Below are 22,153 nucleotides of genomic sequence, written 5' to 3'. Positions count from 1 at the left end.
TATTATGCAATTAGAAAGATCAAAGTGTTAAAATTCAGCATGCCTATTGGAATTGATAAGACATTTTAAAATCATCTTTAATGGCCAAACTATTCAAGAAACAAGTCACTAACCTCCAAGTTATTTTTGGAAAGCAAAACACAGAGCCTAAAAAAGCAAAATAAACTAAAAACTACATACATCCTTCATTTTATACAATTAACATCTTTAAAGTGGCAAGTAGGACTACAGGGCCTGTGTGGTTTCAAACAATGCTGAAAGAACGCACCTACCTGTCATCTACGAACTTCAAGAAAGCCTTATCTTCACTTCCTCAGCCTTCAACTGGTGGTGAAACAGACACACCAGCATTAAGTGTGCCAGCCAAACAGTTATGATCTGTAAACACATACTTGTACAAGAAGACAGTTCCTGTTTAAAGAGACTAAGGTGAAAGTCCTTCTATAAAGCACTCCTTAGCGATGATGTTAAAATTATTCTCTAAATAGTTTATCTAAACTTGCATTTACATACTAGATTTTTTTAGGGATCATATTTTAAAGGAGTTCTGAAAACAAACCAGGAAATTCCCTGGCAGGCCAGTGGTTAGGACTCCACGCTTTCACTGCCACAATCAATCCCTGGTTGGAGAACTAAAATCCCACAAGCCACAGGGCATGGCCAAAAAAAAAAAATTCGCAAAAAACAAAATGTAACCGCAGAGAAAAGATGGCAGAGAAGAAGAACATGAGCTCATCTTTTCTTATGAGAACACCAAAATCACAACTAACAGCTGAAAAACCATTGACCAAAAAAAAAAAACCCTGGAACCTACCTAAAAAGATAATTCTACATTCAAACACACAGTGGCAACCACAATGAGGCAGTAGGAAGGGACACCATCATAATAACATCAAATCATATACCCACCAGGTGGGCAACCCACAAAAGAGAAAATAATTATAACCTGAGGTTCTCCCTCAGGGGTGGAAGTTCTGAGCCCCACGTCTGGCTCACCAGCCTGGGGATCTGAAAATGGGAGGAGGAGCCCCCAGGGGATCTGGCTTTAAAGGGCAGATACTGATCGCTGCAACTTCACAGGACTGAAGGAAACAGAAAATCTACTCTTAGAAAGCGCACACACAGTCTAGCGCGCACCAGAACACAAGGTAGAAAGCACTGGCCTCATAAAAGCCTGGGCCAGACATATCTGCTGGTACTGGAAGGTCTCCTGCAGAAGTGAGGGGTGGCTGTGGCTCACGACAAGGACAGACACTGGTGGAGGTAGTTCTGGGGAGTACTTCGTGGCAGGAGCCCTCCTAGAAGCTGCCATTTTTTCACCAGGACCTGGCCCCTCCCAACAGCTTGCAAGCTCCAATGCTGGAGACTAACAATGTGGGAACACAGTCCAACCTATTAGCAAAAACACAGCTTAAAGTATTCTTGAAGGCTGCCCACTAAACATATCCCCTGACAGCCCTGCCCACCAAACGTCAAGATCCAGCTCCACCCACCAGTGGGTAGGAACAAGTCCCTCCCACCAAGAAACCTACACAAGTCTCTTAGTATCACCCACCACAGGGCAGACAGCACAAGCAAGAACTACCTCTCTGCAGCCTGTGGGACAGAAACTGCAATCAGAGAAAGTCAGATAAAATGAGACAGCAGCAGAATATTTTCCAGATGAAGAAACAATATAAAATCCCAGAAGAACAACTAAGGGAAACAGAGAAAGGCAATCTATCTGAGAAATAATTCAGAGTAATGGTAGTAAAGATGATCCTAAATCTCAGGAAAAAAATGGAAACAGGACATCCCTGGTGGCGCAGTGGATAGGAATCCACCTGCCAATACAAGGGACACAAGTTCGATCCCTGGTCTGGGAAGATTTCATATGCCACAGAGCAGCTCAGCCTGCGTGCCACAACTACTGAGCTCCCAAGCAACTGCCAAGTCCCCATGCTTCAGCTATTGAAGCCCACGCACCTAGAGCCTGCGCTCCACAAGAGAAGCCACTGCAATGAGAAGCCCACATTCCACAAGAGTAGCCCCCACTTGCTGCACTAGAGAAAGCTCCTGCAAAGCAATGAAGGCCCAGCACAGCCAAAAATAATTTTCTTTAAAAAGAGAATGAAGGCACAGATCAAGATACAAGAAATATTTAACAAAGACCTAGAAAAACTAAAGAACAGAGACAAACAATAACTATATAAAAAATACACTAGAAGGAGCCAACTGCAGCATAAGGGGAGGCACAAGAATGGAAAAGATAGCAGAATGGCAGAGAACACTGCCTCAGAACAAAGAAAAAGAAAAAAAGAACAGAGTCTAAGAGACCTCTGGGACAACTTTAAATGCACCAACATTTGCATATAAGGGTCCCAGAAGGAGAAGGAGAGAGAGAAAGGACCTGAGAAAATATTTGAAGAGACAATAACTGAAAATTTTCCTAACATGAGAAAGGAAACAGTCACTTGAGTTAAGGAAGCAGACAGTCCCAGACAGGATAAACCCAAGGAGGAATATGGCAAGACACACAGTAATCAAACTGACAAAAATTAAAGAAGAAATATTAAAAGCAACAAGAAAAAAGCAGTAATTAACAAACAAGGAAACTCCCATAAGGTTATCACCCGATTTCTCCAGCAGAAACTCTGCAGGCCAGCAGGGAGTAGCAAGTTATATTTAACACAATGAAAGGGAACAATCTACAACCAAGAATACTCTACCCAGCAAGGTTTTCATTTAGATTCTAAGGAAAAATCAAAATCTTTCCAGACAAGCAAAAGCTAAGAGAATTCAGCACCACTAGCAATGGCAAGCCACTCCAGTACTATTGCCTAGAAAATCCCATGGATGGAGGAGCCTGGTAGGCTGCAGTCCATGGGGTCGCTAAGGGTCGGACACGACTGAGCGACTTCACTTTCACACATTGGAGAAGGAAATGGCAACCCACTCCAGTGTTCTTGCCTGGAGAATCCCAGGGATGGGGGAGCCTGGTGGGCTTCCATCTATGGGGTCACACGGAGTCGGACACGACTGAAGTGACTTAGCAGCAGCAGCAGCAGACCAGCTTTGCAACAAATGCTACAGGAACTTCTCCAGGCAGAAAAGGCCACAACTAGAAACAAGAAAATTACAAGCGCAAAATGACAAGTGGTAAAGTCAAACATATAGTAAAGGTAGGAAATAACCCACACACAAATGTGATGTCAAAACTAGCAACCATGGGACATCCCTGGCCATCCAGTAGTTAAGACACTGCACTTCCAATGCAGGGGGCACGGGGTCCATCCCTGGTCAGGGACCTAAGATACCACATGCTGCATGGCATAGTCAAAAGATTAAAGTTTATAAAACTAGCAATTGTGAGGAGAGTACACACGCAGGATATTGGAAAAGCAGTGATAATGAAAAGACCAGCAACTTCAGACAATCTAGTTTATATACAGACTGCTACATCAAAACCTCAAGGTAGGACTCTCCTGGTGGCTCAGTGGTAAAGAATCTGCCTGCCAGTGCGGGAGACATGGTTCGATCCCTGATCTGGAAAGACCCCACATGCCCTGAAGAACTAGGCCTGTGTGGCACAACTACCGAGCCTGTGCTCTACAGCCCAGGAGCTGCAGCTACTGAGCCCTCAGCCCTGAACTACTGAAGCCTGTGCACCCTAGAGCCTGTGCTCTGCAACATGAGGCCCCCCGGAATGAGAAGCCTGCACGCCACCACTAGAGTAGCTCCCACTCACAGCTTCTAGAGAAAAGCCCACGCAGCAACGAAGACCCAGCACAGCCAAAAATAAATAAATATACTTTAACAAACAGCTTCAAGGTAACCACAAACCAAAAATCTACAATAGATACACTTACGCAAAAGAAAAATCCAAAAACAATACCAAGGTTAGTCATCAAATCACAAGCGAACAAAAGAGGAAGGAAAGAAAAGAGACCTACAAAAAAATTCAAAAGAATTAAGAAGATGACAGTAGAAACAATAATGACAAATCAATAATGACCTTAATTGGAAACAGATGAAAACCAATAAAAAGACAGGCTGGCTGAATGAATACAAAAACAAGTAAGACGTGGATATATGCGGCTACAAGAGACCCACTTCAGATTTAGGGACACATACAAACTGAAAGTGAGGGGATGGAAAAGGTATTCCATGCAAATAGAAACCAACAGAGAGCGAGAGAAGCAACACTCATATCAGACAAACAGGCTTTAAAACAAAGACTGCAAAGACTGCAAAAGAGACTTAGGCATATAGAACAGTCTTTGGGACTCTGTGGGGGAGGGTGAAGGTGGGATGATTGGGGAGAACGGCATTGTAGCATGTATATTATTATAAGTGACCAGTCCAGGTTCGACGCATGATACAGGATGCTTGGGGCTGGTGCACGGGGATGACATGGAGGGAGGATATGGGGAGGAGGGAGGTGAGAGGGGGGTTCGGGAGGGAGAGCACATGTACACCGGGGGCGGATTCATGTCAATGTATGGCAAAACCAACCAATATATTAATGTAAGGTAATTTGCCTCCAATAAAATAAATTAAAAAAATAAATAAATAAATAAAACAAAGACTGCTGCAAAAGACAAAGAAGGACACCACATAAAGATCAAGGGATCAATCCAAGAAGAAGACACAACTGTAAATACATATGCATCCAACATAGGAGCACACCAATACAAGGCAAATACTAACAGCCATGAAAGGAGAAATTGACAGTTACACAGTAATAGTAGGGGACTTTAACATCCCACTTTCATCAATAGACCATCCGGACAGAAAATCAGTAAGGAAACACAGACCTTAAATGACACATCAGATCAGATGGACTTAATATTTACAGAGCATTCCATCCAAAACCAGCAGAATACCCATTCTTCCAAGTGCACATGGAATATTCTCCAGAATTGATCACATGCTGATCCAAAAAGCAAGCCTCAGTAAATTTAAGAAAACTGAAATCATATCAAGCATCTTTTCTGATCACAATGCTATGAGATTAGAAAGCAACTACAAGAAAAAAGACTGCAAAGAACACAAACATGGAGAGGCTAAATAAATAATACGTTACTAAAAAGCAGAGACATTACTTTGCCAACCAAGGTCCATCTAGTCAAGGCTATGGTTTTTCCCATGGTCATGTATGGATGTGAGAGTTGGACTGTGAAGAAAGCTGAGCGCTGAAGAATTGATGCTTTTGAACTGTGGTGCTGGAGAAGACTCTTGAGAGTCCCTTGGACTGCAAGGAGATCCAACCAGTCCATTCTAAAGGAGATCAATCCTGGGTGTTCATTGGAAGGACTGATGCTAAAGCTGAAACTCCAGTACTTTAGCCACCTTACGTGATGAGTTGACTCACTAGAAAAGGCTCTGATGCTGGGAGGGATTGGGGGCGGGAGGAGAAGGGGACGACAGAGAATGAGACGGCTGGATGGCATCACTGACTCGATGGACATGAGTTTGAGTGAACTCTGGGAGTTGGTGATGGACAGGGAGGCCTGGCGTGCTGTGATTCATGGGGTCGCAAAGAGTCAGACACGACTGAGCGACTGAACTGAACAACAAACCTACAGCTAACATCATACTCAATGGTGAAAAGCTGAAAGCACTTCCTTTAATATCAGGAATAAGACAGTGATGTCCACTCTCTCCAGTTCTATTCAACATGGTTTTGGAAGTCCCAGCCACGGCAATCAGAGAACAAATGAAAGGAATCCGAATTGGGAAAGAAGTAGTAAAACTGTCACTGTTCTCAGATTAGACTATACACAGAAAATCCTAAAGATACTGCCAGAGAACCACTGGTGCTAGTCAAGGAGTTTAGCAAAGTTGCAGGATACAAAATTAATGCACAGAAATCTCTTGCATTCCTATACACTAACAATGAAAGATCAGAAAGAGAAATTAAGGAAACTATCCCATCTACCACTGCAACAAAAAAGAACAAAATAACTAGGAATAAACCTACCTAGGGAGGCAAAAGAGCTGAACTCAGAAAACTGTAAGGTAGTGATGAAAGAAATCAAAGACAACACAAACAGATGGAGAGATACACCATGTTCTTGGACTGAAAGAATCAATATGGTGAATACGTCTATACTACCCAAAAAGTGAAAGTGTTAGTCGCTTAGTCGTGTCTGACTCTTTGCACCCCCATGGCACTATAGCCCGCCAGGCTCCTCTGCCCATGGAATTCTCCAGGCAAGAACACTGAACTGAGTAGCCATCCCCTTCTCCAGGGGATCTTCCCAACCCAGTGATCAAACTCAGGTCTCCCGCACTGCAGGCAGACTCTTTACTGCTGCTGCTGCTGCTAAGTCACTTCAGTCGTGTCTGACTCTGTGCGACCCCATAGACGGAAGCCCACCAGGCTCCCCCGTCCCTGGGATTCTCCAGGCAAGAACACTGGAGTGGGTTGCCATTTCTTTCTCCAATGTGTAAAAGTGAAAAGTGAAAGTGAAGTCGCTCAGTCGTGTCCGATCCTTAGCGACCCCACGGACTACAGCCAACCAGGCTCCTCCATCCATGGGATTTTCTAGGCAAGAGTACTGGAGTGGCTTGCCATTGCTTTACCACTGAGCCACCAGGAAAGCCCAAAGCAACCTACAAATGCAATGCAATCCCTATGATATGACCAATGGCATTTTTCACTGAATTAGAACAAAAATGTTTTAAATTTGTATAAAAATACAAAAGACCCCAGATAACCCAAGCAATCCTGAGAAAGAAAAACAAAGCTGGAGGAATCAGGCTCCCTGACTTCAGATTAAACTACAAAGCTACAGTAATCAAAACAGTATGGTCTGACACCAAACCAGAAATACAGATCGATGGACCCAGAAATAAACCCATGCACCTGCGGTCAACTAATCTATGACCAAGGAGGCAAGAATACACAATGGAGAAAAGACAGTCTCTTCAATAAGTGGTGCTGGGAATACTGGATAGCTACATGTAAAAGAATGAAATTAGAACATTCCCTAACACCATACACAAAAATAAGCTCAAAATGGATTAAAGACCTAAACGTAAGGTCAGACACTATAAAACTCTAAAAACAAAATATGGACATAACACTCTTTGACAAACTCCAACAAGGTCTTTTTCAACCCACCTCCTAGAGTAATGAAAATAAAAACAAAAATAAACAAATGGGACCTAATTAAACTTATAAGCTTTTGCACAGCAAAGGAAACCATAAACAAGATGAAAAGACAACTCTCAGAATGGCAGAAAACATTTACAAACCAAGCAACTGGCAAAAGATTAATCTCCAAATATACAAACAGCTCAGAACTTCCCTGGTGGCCCAGTGGCTAAGACTCCACATCACCAATGCAGGGGACCCAGGTTTGATTCCTGGTCAGAGAACTAGATTCCACATGTCATAACTAAAGATCCCAAATGCCCCAATGAAGATCAAAGATCCCACTAAGACCCAGTGCAGCCAAATAAATAAACATATGTTAATATATATACACATATACATATTTATATATACAAATATATGTGTGTATACACACACACAAGACACAAACAGCTAATCCAGACCAAAAAGAAAACTCACCCAAAATATGGGCAGAAGACCTAAACAGACATTCCTCCAAAGAAGACACACAGATGGCCAAACATATGAAAAGATGCTCGACATCACTCATTATTAGAGTGATCAAAACTACAATGAGATAACACCTCACACCAGTCAAAATGGCCATCATCAAAACAATCTACAAACAGTAAACGATGGAAGGACTTCCCTGGCGGTCCAGTGGTTAAGAAGCTGCCTGCCGATGCAGGAGACAGATCTGACCTGCGCTCAGGGAACTAAGATCCCACGTGCTACAGGGCACTGAGCCTGTGCGCCACCGGGTCCATGCCCCAGAACCACATGCCACCACTGCTGAGCCCACGTGCCATAAAGCCCTGCTCTGCAACAAGAGGGGCCCACAACCGGGAGCCAGTACAATGCAGTACAGAGGCGCTCCCCACTCACCTCAACTAGAGAAAGCGGTGTGCAGCACTGAAGACCCAGAAGAGTCAAAATAAATCAATTAGTACTTCCGAAAATTAAAAACTAAATCAATGCTAGAGAGAGTGTGGAGTAAAGGAACTCTCTTACACTTTTGGGAGGAATGCGAACTGATACAGCCAGTAGAAAGAACAGTGACGTTCCTTAAAACACTAAAAACATTCACTACTCCATGATCCAATAACCTCATTTCTGAGCATACAACTGTAAAAAACCGTAACTCAAGAAGAAACATGCTCTCCAATGTTCACTACAGCTCAATTTACAATAGCCAGGATATGGAAGCAACCTAAACACTCATCAACAGAGAAATGGATGAAGAAGATGTGGTACATACATACAAAGGAACAGTACTCAGCTATGAAAAGAAATGAAACTACTATTTGCTGAGACAAGGATGGACCTAGAGACGCTCATGCAGAGTCATGTCAGAAAAATAAATATCACATTGACACATAGGTGGAATCCAGAAAAATGGTACAGATGAATCTATTTGCAAAACAGAAATAGAGACAGGCATAGAGAGACACACATGGACACCGATGGGGAAAGCAAGAGTGGGATGAATTGGGAAACCAACACACTACTATGCATGAAACAGGTAACTAATGAGAAATCTACTGCACAGCACAGGGAACTCTACTCAACGCTCTGTGCTGACCTAAAGGAGAAGGAAAACCAAAAATATATATGGACAGCTGTATATGTATAGCTGATTCACTTCGCTGTACAGCAGAAATTAACACCTTACCTGCCTCCTGAGAAATCTGTAAGCAGGTCAAGAAGCAACAGTTAAAACTGGACATGGAACAACAGACTGGTTCCAAATCAGGAAAGGAGTACGCCAAGGCTGTATATTGTCACCCTGCTTATTTAACTTATATGCAGAGTACATCATGAGAAACGCTGGGCTGGATGAAGCACAGGCTGGAATCAAGATTGCCGGGAGAAATATCAATAATCTCAGATATGCAGATGACACCACCCTTATGGCAGAAAGCGAAGAAGAACTAAAGAGCCTTTTGATGAAAGTGAAAGAGGAGAGTGAAAAAGCTGGCTTAAAGCTCAACATTCAGAAAACTAAGATCATGGTATCTGGTCCCATCAATTCATGGCAAATAGATGGGGAAACAAGGGCTAATTTTATTTTTTGGGGCTCCAAAATCACTGCAGATGGTGACTGCAACCATGACATTAAAAATGCTTACTCCTTGGGAGAAAAGCTATGACCAACCTAGACAGCATATTAAAAAGCAGAGACATTACTTTGCTAATGAAGGTCTATCTAGTCAAGGCTATGGTTTTTCCAGTGGTCATGTATGGATGTGAGAGTTGGACTATAAAGAAAGCTGAGTGCTAAAGAATTGAAGCTTTTGGACTGTGATGTTGGAGAAGACTCTTGAGAGTCCCTTGGACAGCAAGGAGATCCAGCCAGTCCATCCTGAAGGAAATCGTCCTGAATAGTCACTGGAAGGACTAATGCTGAAGCTGAAACTCCAATACTTTGGCCACCTGATGTGAAGAACTGACTCATTGGAAAAGACCCTGATGTCAGGAAAGACTGAAGGTGGGAGAAGGGGACGACAGAGGATGAGATGGTTGGATGGCATCACCGACCCAATGGACATGAGTTTGAATGAACTCCAGGAGTTGGTGATGGATAGGGAAGCCTGGCGTGCTGCAGTCCATGGGGTTGCAAAGAGTTGGACATGACTGAACAACTGAACTGAAACTGAAAAATTAACACATTATAAAGCATTATACCCCAATAAAAATTTTAAAATAGAAACAATAAAATAGATAACCAACAGGGACCTAAGTGTATAGCACAGGGACCTCTGTTCAATATTCTACAATAACCTAAATGGTAAAAGAATTTGAAAAATACACACATGTATATGCATAACTGATTCATTTTGCTGTACACCTGAAACTAACACAACCTTGTTAATCAACTATACCCCAAATATAAAAAAAAAATTTTAAAAACCCCTGACATACTGGCCACCTGATGCAAAGAACTTACTCATTGGAAAAGACCCTGATGCTAGGCGAGACTGAAGGCAGGAGGAGAAGGGGACGGCAGAGTGAGATGGTTGGATGGCATCACCGACTCGATGGACATGAGTTTGAGTGAACTCTGGGAGTTGGTAATGGACAGGGAGGCCTGGCATGCTGCAGTCCATGGTGTCGCAAAGAGTAGGACACAACTGAGCAACTGAAGTGAACATTTCTTTAGATCAAACTTTATCATAATAAAGTTATTTTCATGTCCTCATCCAGGCACTGGGCAACTTTTTCTGTAAGGGACTACATAGCAATACTTTAGGTTTTGCAGATCACTTATAAGGTCTCTGTCACATATTTATCTTTGGGTTCTGCCTCCCCAACTCTTCAAAAATGTAAAAAAACAAACACCGTTCTTACCTTGCTAGCCATAGAACAAGAGTCTATAGGTCAAATCCTGTCCTAGTGGATGGACCAAAAGGAGGAATTTGTTAATCCAATTACAGTGAAATTCTCCACAGCAAATAAGCCTGTATTTCAAATTATTCATCTGAACCTATTCAAGTAAATCACTCTCTGTGAGCCAAGTACAGGATCCAAGCACTTAAAAGAACTTCAGTTTTACCATAAACCACCAACAGTCACCAATTCTCACTTCGAAGCTCAAATCTGAACACCAAATTAGGAAAAAAAACTCCACATAAAGTAACCAAAACAGCGTCAACATGAACATGTGCTCATGATGTTGTTTTATCTCAACAGATCTCTAGTTTAACACCAGGATATAATGCCCATAAACACTATAATAATTTGATGAATGAATTAAAAACAGAAAGATCTAGAAGATGGGACTTCTAGTAACTATAACCTTGTCACCATTAGTTGTGTGAACCAGGACAAGTCAGATAATTTCCATTTGCTCCCTTGTCTTCTAAATGGAGGCAGGGTGGGGTATAAAACCAGACAATCTCCAATCTTTAAAGAGACGGATTTAAAGTTCAAGGACTATTACAAGCCTACTTTCTCAATCAGTGATATGATACACTAGACACTGGTGTTTTAAAAAGAAAACAAAAACAGGAATTGTGAAAATGGGCGGCTGAAACAGTAAGTACACACTGTACTAGGTTAGCAACAACTGTCTTGAACACTTCCCATGTATGCCAACGTTTGAAGCGTTTTACAAACAATATCTCATATAATCCTTGCAATAATCCTCAAAGGTAAACAGTCTAATCTGAAAGATTAAGCAACTTGCTGAGGAAGGGTCAGTATTTAAGTCCAGCAATGCGCCTCCACTCTATTACCTCTCTCACTGTGAGGGAGCAGGTTCTAGTATCCTCCCCCCAGCTCAAGACAGACAGGGACGACAAAAGGGAAAGGTAATCGGTGCTCGGCCTCCCTCTCCTCCCAGCTTCCTCTCCTGCTGCCTGGAAGGCTGAAGCACAGCACACTCCCTGCTGGGCACAGATCTGTGTCCCTGACGCCTGCTTTCTGTGCAGAGCTTTGGTTCACACTTCCACATACCTCTGTTGGAAACTTTATGGCCCACAGCATCATGATACTAATCATAACACAGCGAACTCTAACCTGCCATAGTCCTTCTTTATCCAAGTAAGATACCAACACTGTAAAATGAACACCTCTGATTTGGCTTTGCATGATGTAAAATGAATTACTGGGCTTCCCTGGTGGTTCAAAGGTTAAAAATCCGTCTGCCAGTGCAGGGAGCCTGGGTTCAACCCCTGGTCCGGGAAGACTCCACACGCTGCGGGGCAACTAAGCCCATGCACCACTACTACTAACCCGAGAGCTGGCGCGCCGCAACAAGAGAAGACAGCACGATGAGAAGCCCATGCACCCCAACCAGAGAAAGCCCATGCGCAGCAACAGAGACTCGGCACAGCCAAAAATACATTCGTATTTAAAATTAATAAAAAATAAAGCATCCTATTTCATCTGAAAGCTCTGGTGACAAGAGCATGCGCAGGCACCACCGGAGCTACTTTGGGGCTGGGACCTTCCGCACGGCTTTCTGTAAGTTATCTGGATGACCCAAGTAGGGTGGGGGGTTTGGTCTGCTCTTCGTGCCGTTTCAAAGAGCATCTCTCCCTTGCCTCAGCCGGCAAAGGCAGGGAGAAGCTACTAACCAGCCACAGGATCTGCAGCCACTGCTTCAAGACTACCTCCCTCCAGTGTGTCAAGGAGTGCGTGTGGTGGAAAGCCAACCCTGAATCCTAGCTCAGCCGTGTACCCTGGGGTTCAAGGCCCTCTCCTACAAGACAGTGAACGTGCCAAAGTAAAGCACCGAGCAGAAGACTCGAGTAACAGGCAAAACACACACTCCGTCAGCCGGTTTTAGCCCCACCTCTGAATATCACTCAGCCATCTACATGACAGTAAAAGCAAAACTTATCCTTTATCATTTCTCTCACTAGACCTGAACTGGAGAACACTGAGTTTAATTCAATTAACAGTCACCAAGGCCAATAAATGCTGATCCCAATGGTTATTAACAGTTCCTGGGCTCCAGAGGGTCAAAGTCACCCTAATGCAATAGTTGTTAATGAACAAGCATAGTATGGATTCTACAATTAAACTGCCTTTAAATTAATATGCCAGTTTTTAACCTACCTACCAGATAGGCAAAGATTAACATGAACATTCCCCGGTGTCACCAATGGTGTTAGACAAACAAGTACTTTCACACACTGATAGTGGGACATGTACAACAGTACAACTTTCTAAGACTACTGCTTAATAATATTTAAGAAGACTTTAAAGATATATACTTTCGACCCAGCAACTCAACCTGCGGGAATTTATCCCAGAGATAATAGCTGGTAAGTGGAAAATGGGGTGTAACAAGAATAATCTGTTTACCCATCAAGTATAATTTTGTGACAGAGCCATATGAATTATTCAGTCACTAAAAGGGAAATCCATATCCATCACCATACCTAAAAAAAAAAAAAACCTTCTGACACATAAAGAGAAAAAAAATCTGATTTCAAAATATAAGGTATGAGCCTATTTTGTTTAAAAAACAATTATATACATAGAGAAAATGAAGATTGATTACCTCCAGCTGGTGAGATCACTTGTTATTTTCATTTTTCTAACTCATAAATAGCTTTTCTCTCTGGCTGCTGCTGCTGCTAAGTCACTTCAGTCGTGTCCGACTCTGTGTGACCCCACAGACGGAAGCCCACCAGGCTCCCCTGTCCCTGGGATTCTCCAGGCAAGAACACTGGAGTGGGTTGCCATTTCCTTCTCCAATGTGTGAAAGTGGAAAGTGAAAAGTGAAAGCCAAGTCGCTCAGTCATGTCCGACCCTTAGCGACCCCATGGACTGCAGGCTACCAGGCTCCTCCATCCATGGGATTTTCTAGGCAAGAGTACTGGAGTGGCTTGCCATTGCCTTCTCCGTTTCTCTCTGGCAGGAAACATGAATTACTTTCATCATTTAAAATAAGAAGGTGTGCTACACATCATTTTAGTTCTGTGAATCCCAGGAAATATGAAAGACTCTTCCCTGAAAGGCCAGGAGGCTGCAAGCTGCCCACAAGCCCACAAGTGGTGGGAGTGCTGACTCTGACACCGGGGCCTCTGGTTAAGGGCTCCCCCACACCTGAGCAGCTCGGGATCCTCTCACCAGGGTTTCGGCTACAGCCACACGTCCCCTCCGTCCTGCAGTGTTCCCCTCCCCAACCTACTAGCAAAATTTTACTCAGACACCACCTTTTCCATAAAAATCTTATGTAATGTGTTTAGCAATTACTTCAGACTGACACATTTGACTTTTCACCATACGCTTGAGTCTTTCCCCACTGGAGGTTATAGTTATAAGCTCCTGGAGGGCAGGGACCAGGTCCCAGTGAGCCTTGTTTTCTCCAGATGACCCAGCAGAGCATTTGGTGCACAGCATGCTCTAATAAACGCCTGATGAACTAATGAATAAAGAGGTTACCTGTGAGGTTTTTCTAACGGCCACTGCCCTTACTTTACAAACAAAATAAGGACCCCAAAATGCTAGTCCATGGTCACTTTTTCTTTTTGGCCTCACCACAAAGCATGTTGGACATAGTTCCCCAACTAGGGATTGAACCCATGCTCCTTGCATTGGAAGCACAGTCTTAACCTCTGGACTACCAGGAAGTTCCTTGGTCACTCACTTAATAGTAACACAGCCCCATGCTCAACTTGGGTCTTTCCTTTTTTCCTACCTCAAGGCTCCTGTTCTGCATTTTCCAAAGGTTTTTGCTGATCTTCCTTCACGTGGACGTCACACCGACTGAATTACTCCTCTTACCGCCCGACATCTGTACTTCTCCCAGCTCTGTTTTCTGTTTTTGACAGTAGCTCTAGAGGAAATAGATGAGCTTCTCTTGACAAGTGTTAAACCTGTGTTCAGACTATGCCTCTAGCTGGTTTAACAGGGAAGCTTTAAGGAAAAGATGGTCAACACTCATCCAGCATTGATTTACTGAGCACCTGTTAGGGGCCAAACACCATGCTCGGTTAACCAGAAAGCTCTGTTAACTGGCACCTGGCACTTACTGATCAAACTGATGCCCTAACATTCTCAAAGAGGGGCTACAAACTTCTGCCCATAGGCCAAGGCTGGTCTGCTGCCTCCTTCTGTAAATAAAATTTTACTAAATACTGCCACCCCCATTCACTAATGTATTATCTATGGCTGTCTGGGGGCTACAAGGGCAGAGCTGAAGCGTTACAGGAGAGACCATATGGCTCACAGGGCCTACATTATTTACTATGTGGCCTTGATAGGTTGCTGACCATCATAAAATACCAATCTGCCACTGGACTCTCAAAACACTTTACATTTGGTATATTTTATAGCAACAGGAACATATAATAAGCAATAGTTTTGTTAGTCCTTTGAAAATTACCAGTCCAACAGCACAGCTGTGATGGCACTATTCCTTACACATTCCTATAGGCAATTATGCCAGAAAACAGCACCACCGGATAAAAACCTGTTTCTCACAAGTCATACAACTTTGGGGATCTTTAATCCCAGTTTCTCTCAGTTTCTGACTGAACAATTTCATTCTTTTCAGAGTCAGCCCTCATACAGAAAGCCACTCACTTCCTTGACAAGTTACTTCCCTGAAAAGATCGCTAGTCCAATGTGTATCTTGTGGTCTACTACTTGCAATAATTCAAACATAAAAGAAATGAATTTTATTCCTGATGATGCTCAGTGTTTTGTGAGACTTTTTTTGGCTGCACACTATCCTGAACTAGTAATGCCTTCAGGGGTGAAAAATGCAGACTCCAGATTTCTTCCCTGAGTGGAATCAAACCGTCCACATATACAAAGAAATACTTTATTAGTTTAAACCCAATTACAGCATGTTTTCCCAAAACATTTCTTCAAAAATACACAACTCACAAGCTTTACAATTAGAAATAATTATAGAATGTCAGAGGAGCTAAGACTTCAGAGATCACTAAGTCCAAGTCTCTTAATTTACAGATGAGAAAGGTGACGCTTGCATGATTTACCAATGGGCCAACCAAGTAGTTTTCATTAATTCACGATAATGTCTCATCTATCAGCCAGGCAACATGCTGGCGTCCAAGGCTACGTATGCATCTTCAGACAATGAATTCAAGTAATCTTTATCAATGAGATTTTTTGCAATGAGGCAGATTACATCAGGAGAACCAAAGAAAATTCCTTAATAACTGCTAAACATCTTTTACTTTTCCTACAAAGAAAGCTCTCTTTTCTTGAAGAGAGACTGCCCGGTGTATAGATTAAGAATACTGGCTCTGGAGCCAGGTTGCACAATTCAGAATCTCGACATTGCTCCTTTCTGGCTATGTAACCTCAGGGCAATTTACCTAACAGTTCTGTGTTTCTTTCCTGATCTTTACGGGGATAATCTCAGTATGTAAACAATCCTAAATGTGCCTGGTACATGTAAGTGCCTATAAATTTGTTGCTGTTGTTATTTTCCTTAGGTAGTCTTATCAAAACATGTTTAAGTAACCCAAGGTATGGAGAAAATGCCCTCAACAGCGGCTATTAAAATTCACATAACTACAATCACTGTAGTAAAGTTTGATTAAATAGTAAGGGTAAAAAGGGAAAAAGTTCTTAAAAGGACCATTTGTAAGTTAAATCCTAATAAAAACACAGGCACAAGAAGTTCTGCCTTTTAACATCAAGAACAAACAAGTTCATTCTCAAAATCTTTCAAGCAAGAATGACTGAATGCTAATGCCAGAGTGTTTCTACGTTTCACCAGTGGTCAGACGTAAGTAAATGACAGCTTCAGCACAAACGCCATGACAACAGAAGCTACAAACTAGAATCCAACAAATATTTGGATTTTACTTTAAAATAATTATTAGTATTTTCACGCAAAGATAGCCTTTTTAAAAACTTATGCGGTAGGAAGAGTAGGTGGCACTTTCTCCCTGGAAGGAATTTTCATCAAAAGTCCAAAAGCCTCACCAAAATCAGAGGGCAGGGTCTTTACAGCTGTGTGGCCTTGGAAAACTCACTGAACAGCTCTCTAAAATTCAGTATCTTATCTACAAATCTGCGTTAACATCTACATCCCAAATTTGGGGAAGTTGGGAGGAAGAGGGGCAGAGGAGGCAAACTAAGAATCGTATACAAATGCTTTGAGATATGATCCAGCAATCCTACTCCTGGGCATATATCAGAAAAAAACATAATCCAAAACGATACATGCATCCCAGTGTTCACTGCAGCACTATTTACAATAGCCAGGACATGTAAGCAACCTAAATGTCTATCAACAGAACAAAGGTTAAAGAAGACGGGGTACACATACACAATGAAATACTTGTCAAGTAGAGTCAACTCAGTCGTGTTGACTATACACGACTACACATGGACTATACAAATAGCTGTGAAAAGATGATGCTGTGAAAGTGCTGCACTCAATATGCCAGCAGATTTGGAAAACTCAGCACTGGCCACAGGACTGGGAAAGGTCAGTTTTCATTCCAATCCCAAAGAAAGCTCAAACTACCACACAATTGCGCTCATCTCACATGCTAGCAAAGTAATGCCAAAAATTCTCCAACCCAGGCTTCAGCATACACGTGAACCATGAACTTCCAGATGTTCAAGCTGGTTTTAGAAAAGGCAGAGGAACCAGAGATCAAATTGCCAACATCCGATGGATCACTGAAAAAGTAAGAGTTCCAGAAAAACATCTATTTCTGCTTTACTGACTATGCCAAAGCCTTTGACTGTGTGGATCACAACAAACTGTGGAAAATCTGAAAGAGATGGGGATACCAGATCACCTGACCTGCCTCTTGAGAAACCTGTATGCAGGTCAGGAAGCCACAGTTAGAACTGGACATGGAACAGACTGGTTCCAAACAGGAAAAGGACTACATCAAGGCTGTATGTTGTCACCCTGCTTATTTAACTTATATGCAGAGTACATCATGAGAAACGCTGGGCTGGAGGAAGCACAAGCTGCAATCAAGATTGCCAGGAGAAATATCAATAACCTCACATATGCAGATGACACCACCCTTATGGCAGAAAGTGAAGAAGAACTAAAGAGCCTCTTGATGAAAGTGAAAGAGGAGAGTGAAAAAGTTGGCTTAAAGCTCAACATTCAGAAAACTAAGATCATGGCATCCGGTCCCATCACTTCACAGGAAATAGATGGGGAAACAGTGGCTGACTTTATTTTTCTGGGCTCCCAAATCACTGTAGATGGCAATTGCAGCCATGAAATTAAAAGACGCTTGCTTCTGGGAAGGAAAGTTATGACCAACCTAGACAGCATATTAAAAAGCAGAGACATTATTTTGCCAACAAAGGTCCGTCTAGTCAAGGCTATGGTTTTTCCCGTGGTCATGCATGGATGTGAGAGTTGGACTGTGAAGAACACTGAGAGCCGAAGAATTGATGCTTTTGAACTGTGGTGTTGGAGAAGACTCTTCAGAGTCCCTTGGACTGCAAGGAGATCCAACCAGTCCATCCTAAAGGATATCAGTCCAGGGTGTTCATTGGAAGGACTGATGTTGAGACTGAAACTCCAACACTTTGGCCACCTGATGCAAAGAGCTGACTCACTGGAAAAGACCCTGATGCTGGGAGGGATTGAGGGAAGGAGGAGAAGGGGACGACAGAGCATGAGATGGTTGGATGGCATCATCGACTTGATGGACACGGGTTTGGGTGACCTCCGGGAGTTGGTGATGGACAGGGAGGCCTGGCCTACTACGGTTCGTGGAGTCGCAGAGTCGGACATGACTGAGCAACTGAACTGAACTGGACTATAGCCTGCCAGGCTACTCCTCCGTCCATGGGATTTGCCAAGCTAGAGTACTAAGGTTGGTTGCCATTTCCTTCTCCAGGAGATCTTCCGAACCCAGGGATCGAACCCAGGTCTCCCACACTGCAGGCAGACTCTTTACCGTCTGAGCCATCAGTGAAGCCCCTGATGAACTACTACTCTGCCATTAAAAGGAGTGAAATAGCGTCATCTGCAGAGACATGGATAAACCTAGAGACTCATAAAAAGTGAAGTCAGAAAGAGAAAAAAACACATAATACTGCTTATATGTGGAATCTAGAAATGATACAGATGAATTTATCTGCAAAGCAAAAAAAGAGACACAGATGTAGAGAACAAACCAATGGATACCAACAGGGGGAGGGGAGGCTGCAATGAGTTGGGAGATTGGGACTGACATACACATACTACTATATACAAATTATGTAACTAATGAGAACCTACTGTATAGCCCAGGGAACTCTACTCAATGGTCTGTGGTGACCTAAATGGGAAGGAAATCTAAAAGAGAGAGGGGAATATGTACAGCTGGTTCACTTTGCTGTACAACAGAAACTTACAACAATGTAAAGCAACTATACTCCAATAAAAAGTTTTAAAATAAGAAAGAAAAGAAAATGTGTTGAGGATGGCTCACACACAGGCAAACATTGCCAGTTTTGAGTCCTTCCACCCCAGGCAGTGGGAGGGTAGGCTGCAGAGCAAGGTAAAGCTAAACTGCAATTTGTGTTCAGGGTATATGTTTGGTCACTGTTCCTGTTTTACAGAGTAGTTGGAAATGTAAAATCTTTTTAGTCTCAGATTTGTTTTTTTTTAAATATGGGACTCCAGAGATCACCATAATTCATATTATGGAAGACATACGAGGGGCAACCATCCTTTGCCTAGCACCTGCAAACTCATAACAAAGAAAACCACAATCCCTATTTATACATTTTTCTCTTCCACCAGCATAAACTGAAGGCAGTCATAATACATGATGGTAAAATGTCTTTAAGAAATCTTTTAAGAGGTATTCCAGAAAATTAAACCTGTTTATGTAATCAGTATAAAAATCTGTTATCAGCTTTTCCCCAAAGCTGAAAAGGACTTTGATGAAATCCCAGTAGAAATAGCATCCCCCCCAAATTTTTTTAATTATAACCTGGTATCAGGTACAGGTGGAAAAGCTCACATAAAAGGAATCGATTTTACAGCAGAGAAGATATAGAACAATCTATTCTAAGTTTGGAGGGATGGAAGTCTAGGGTCTCTAAGTATATTCAGTCTTTGACCCAAAGACAGGTTTAAAAAAGGGTTTAAAAAGCATGGTGCAACCTCAGTGCAAATTAGAAACATCAAGAAATGAACAAAGCTGTCACTTTTGTCTCACTAGAAACAGAACCATGTAAGTAACATCTAAAGCACTAAGGATTAGTTGGGAAGAACTTCTAAAATAAAAACAAAAATCAGGATCTTAACAGCGGCAGCATTTGAAAAGAAGTCTTGAGAGTATTTAAAAATACAACCCACCTCAATGAGGTCAAGCTGTGTTAGGTACATTTTAGTTTAGGGACTTAACAGAAATGTGTTTAAGCTAGTAGATTGAAAACATTTTCTGGATTTTTTCTTTTGGATTCTGTCTCTGGCCTAGATTACCACTTATGTAGGTACTAACTCAATTTTTAAAATAAAAATATTTTCTCATCCACTTAAAAGAGACTCACAAAAAAGTCACTGTGCTGTTATCAGTTCACAAACACTACCTCACTCAGTTGTCACCATAATAAGAAGTAGGTATTATTTCTATAACTTCAATTTTAAGAAACTGAGAGTCACAGAAGTCAAAGAACCTGCTTAAAGTCATAGGACTAGTATGTGATAGGGTTATGAGGGAACCCAGGTGAATCCGCAGTAGGTACTTTCAATCACATTAAAAACAAAGGTAACACCAATTTTTCAAATAGCTCCATTAACTTTAAATAGCGTCAAGAATCACACTGCAGACTGGCAGCAGTTCATGAAAAATAATTTGTTTTTATTTAAACATTCCCATTAAAAGCAGACCCTGACGAATAGATTTGACTTCTGTTTCCTGTCCGGTTCTTAAATGCACATAAAAAGTCTTGAGGCATCAAATACCAAAGTTTTAAAATGTAACCGTCATCTTATGAGCCAAACTTCAAATTTTCACATCGAAAGAGTATGAAAGAAATCTCTCCTCTAAATGACTTTGGAGCTAAGCCTGCAAAAATGTGAACCTGTGAATTGTTCTCCACGTCCACCCGCAGACTCAGTAAAGAAATAAATACCTAACTCCCGGAGAGCAGAGGGGATATAGAACAATCAGGACACTCGACACATTAGACCATTTCTCCTTATTACACCCATCTGGCCAAAGGGGCTGGAACGAGAAAGCTGTTTATTGCCCCATAGGTGTCAGTGAAAAACGCAGCTGCAACACGAGCCCATTGTACCTATAAAAGCTGACTCAAATAAGAACATTTATCACAACTACCAGGTCTCCTTTCTAGCTTCTGTCAATTACACAAAGAGCTTGCTATTAAATATTGATGGCATGCTATTTGCAACAGAACTCTAGCGAAGAGCCTCCTGCTACCAATTTTCGTTATGAAAGAAAAACCGTCCTTATTTTCGACGTAAAGTCCAAGCCACGAGCTCTCTCCGATGGGCTATCGCATTGTCCCTCCCAGGGGAGGCTGTCAGGGCCACCCCCACACACACACCCAGAGGAAGAGAAGGGTTCTGGGGAGGGCGGGTCCCTGCAGGTCCCGGGGCAGGGGTCCCAGTTTCTCTTCTCCCCAGCTGTCAGCGACAGGTCGGAAGGCGGGGCGGGGCCCGGCCGGGCTGTCCGCACAAAGCCCGCAGAGCGCGGCGGGCGGACCCGCACCCAGGCCCGGGAGGACGCCGCGCAGGGCGGAGCAGGTGGGGGCACTTACCCAGCAGCAGCACGTTCTTCCCCGCGGGGAGTTTGGAGCGCGAGCGGGTGGAGACCTCACTGAGGATGCAGGACCTGGCGGGGAGGAAGGCGCACGCTCAGGCCGGGGCCCACGCCCGAGGGGCTGCGCCGGCCTCCACGCCCGGACGGGGGCGGCCGACAACGCGGCGGCCTGGGCCGGGCGCCGAGCCCCGCGGGCACGCGACCCTGGACCGTCCCCGGGCCGGCGCTGCCGGCAGGGACCAGGGACGGGTGCGGTCCTTACCAAAGGTTCTGTCCGTCCTCGTCGTCGCCTGCCGCGGCGCCGCCGTTGCCCGACGCCGGCTCGTTGGCCAAGGGGCCGCCTGTGTAAGTCGCGGTTAATCCTGGCGGACAGGAACCAAAGGAGCCGACGCGCCCCACGGCCGCCATCTTGGTCGGGAATCACACCGCTCCCGGCAAAGCTGAATGAGCGCGGCTGTGGCGGCGGCGGGAACCCGGATATGGAGCGTTCGGCGCACGGGAGCGGGGCGGGGCCTGCGGGGGTGGGACCCAGGCTCTGCAGGGACGGACAGTCACAGAGGGCGAACTGCGCGTGCGCTGCAGGCGGGCCGGCGCGGGGGATGCGCGTGCGCAGATTACCCGGCTGGCCGCCCTGCCGCAGCGCCAGTCCTAAGCTCTGCGGGTTGATTGCCGCCACCCCAACCCGTTCCGCAGTCCTGGGCTGCAGCCGGGCGCCTTGGGGTGTGTCAGGGGACCAATGCTCTCTCTCTCCCCCCCTCCCTCTTTCGGGTCCACAAACCTCGTAGCGGGTGTGAAATTCCTGCACTGTCACCGCTGTCCCGGCTGCTGCAATTAGAATTGGTTGTTCTGTTTACCT

General features: G+C 43.7%; 1 protein-coding gene across 1 annotated transcript in view; it reads right to left on the bottom strand.

The window, feature by feature from the left end:
- Positions 1 to 21,802, bottom strand: part of DYNC1LI1 (dynein cytoplasmic 1 light intermediate chain 1) — a 50,395-nt gene extending 28,593 nt beyond the window's left edge. Inside the window, exons 1-2 of the mRNA XM_055414742.2 lie at positions 21,560 to 21,802; positions 21,296 to 21,369 (exon numbers count right to left, since the gene is read on the bottom strand). Of these exons, the coding sequence (XP_055270717.1) occupies positions 21,296 to 21,369; positions 21,560 to 21,705 (220 nt within the window). The 5' untranslated portion in view covers positions 21,706 to 21,802. The remainder of the gene's footprint in view (positions 1 to 21,295; positions 21,370 to 21,559) is intronic.
- Positions 21,803 to 22,153: the final 351 nt, after the last annotated feature.

Source organism: Moschus berezovskii, chromosome 24, assembly GCF_049115385.1.
Source record: "Moschus berezovskii isolate FMDL1 chromosome 24, NW_MosBer_1.0, whole genome shotgun sequence".
NCBI lineage: Eukaryota > Metazoa > Chordata > Mammalia > Artiodactyla > Moschidae > Moschus > Moschus berezovskii.
Note: the sequence above shows the minus strand (reverse complement) of the source record. Positions and strands in the feature narration are given on the sequence as shown.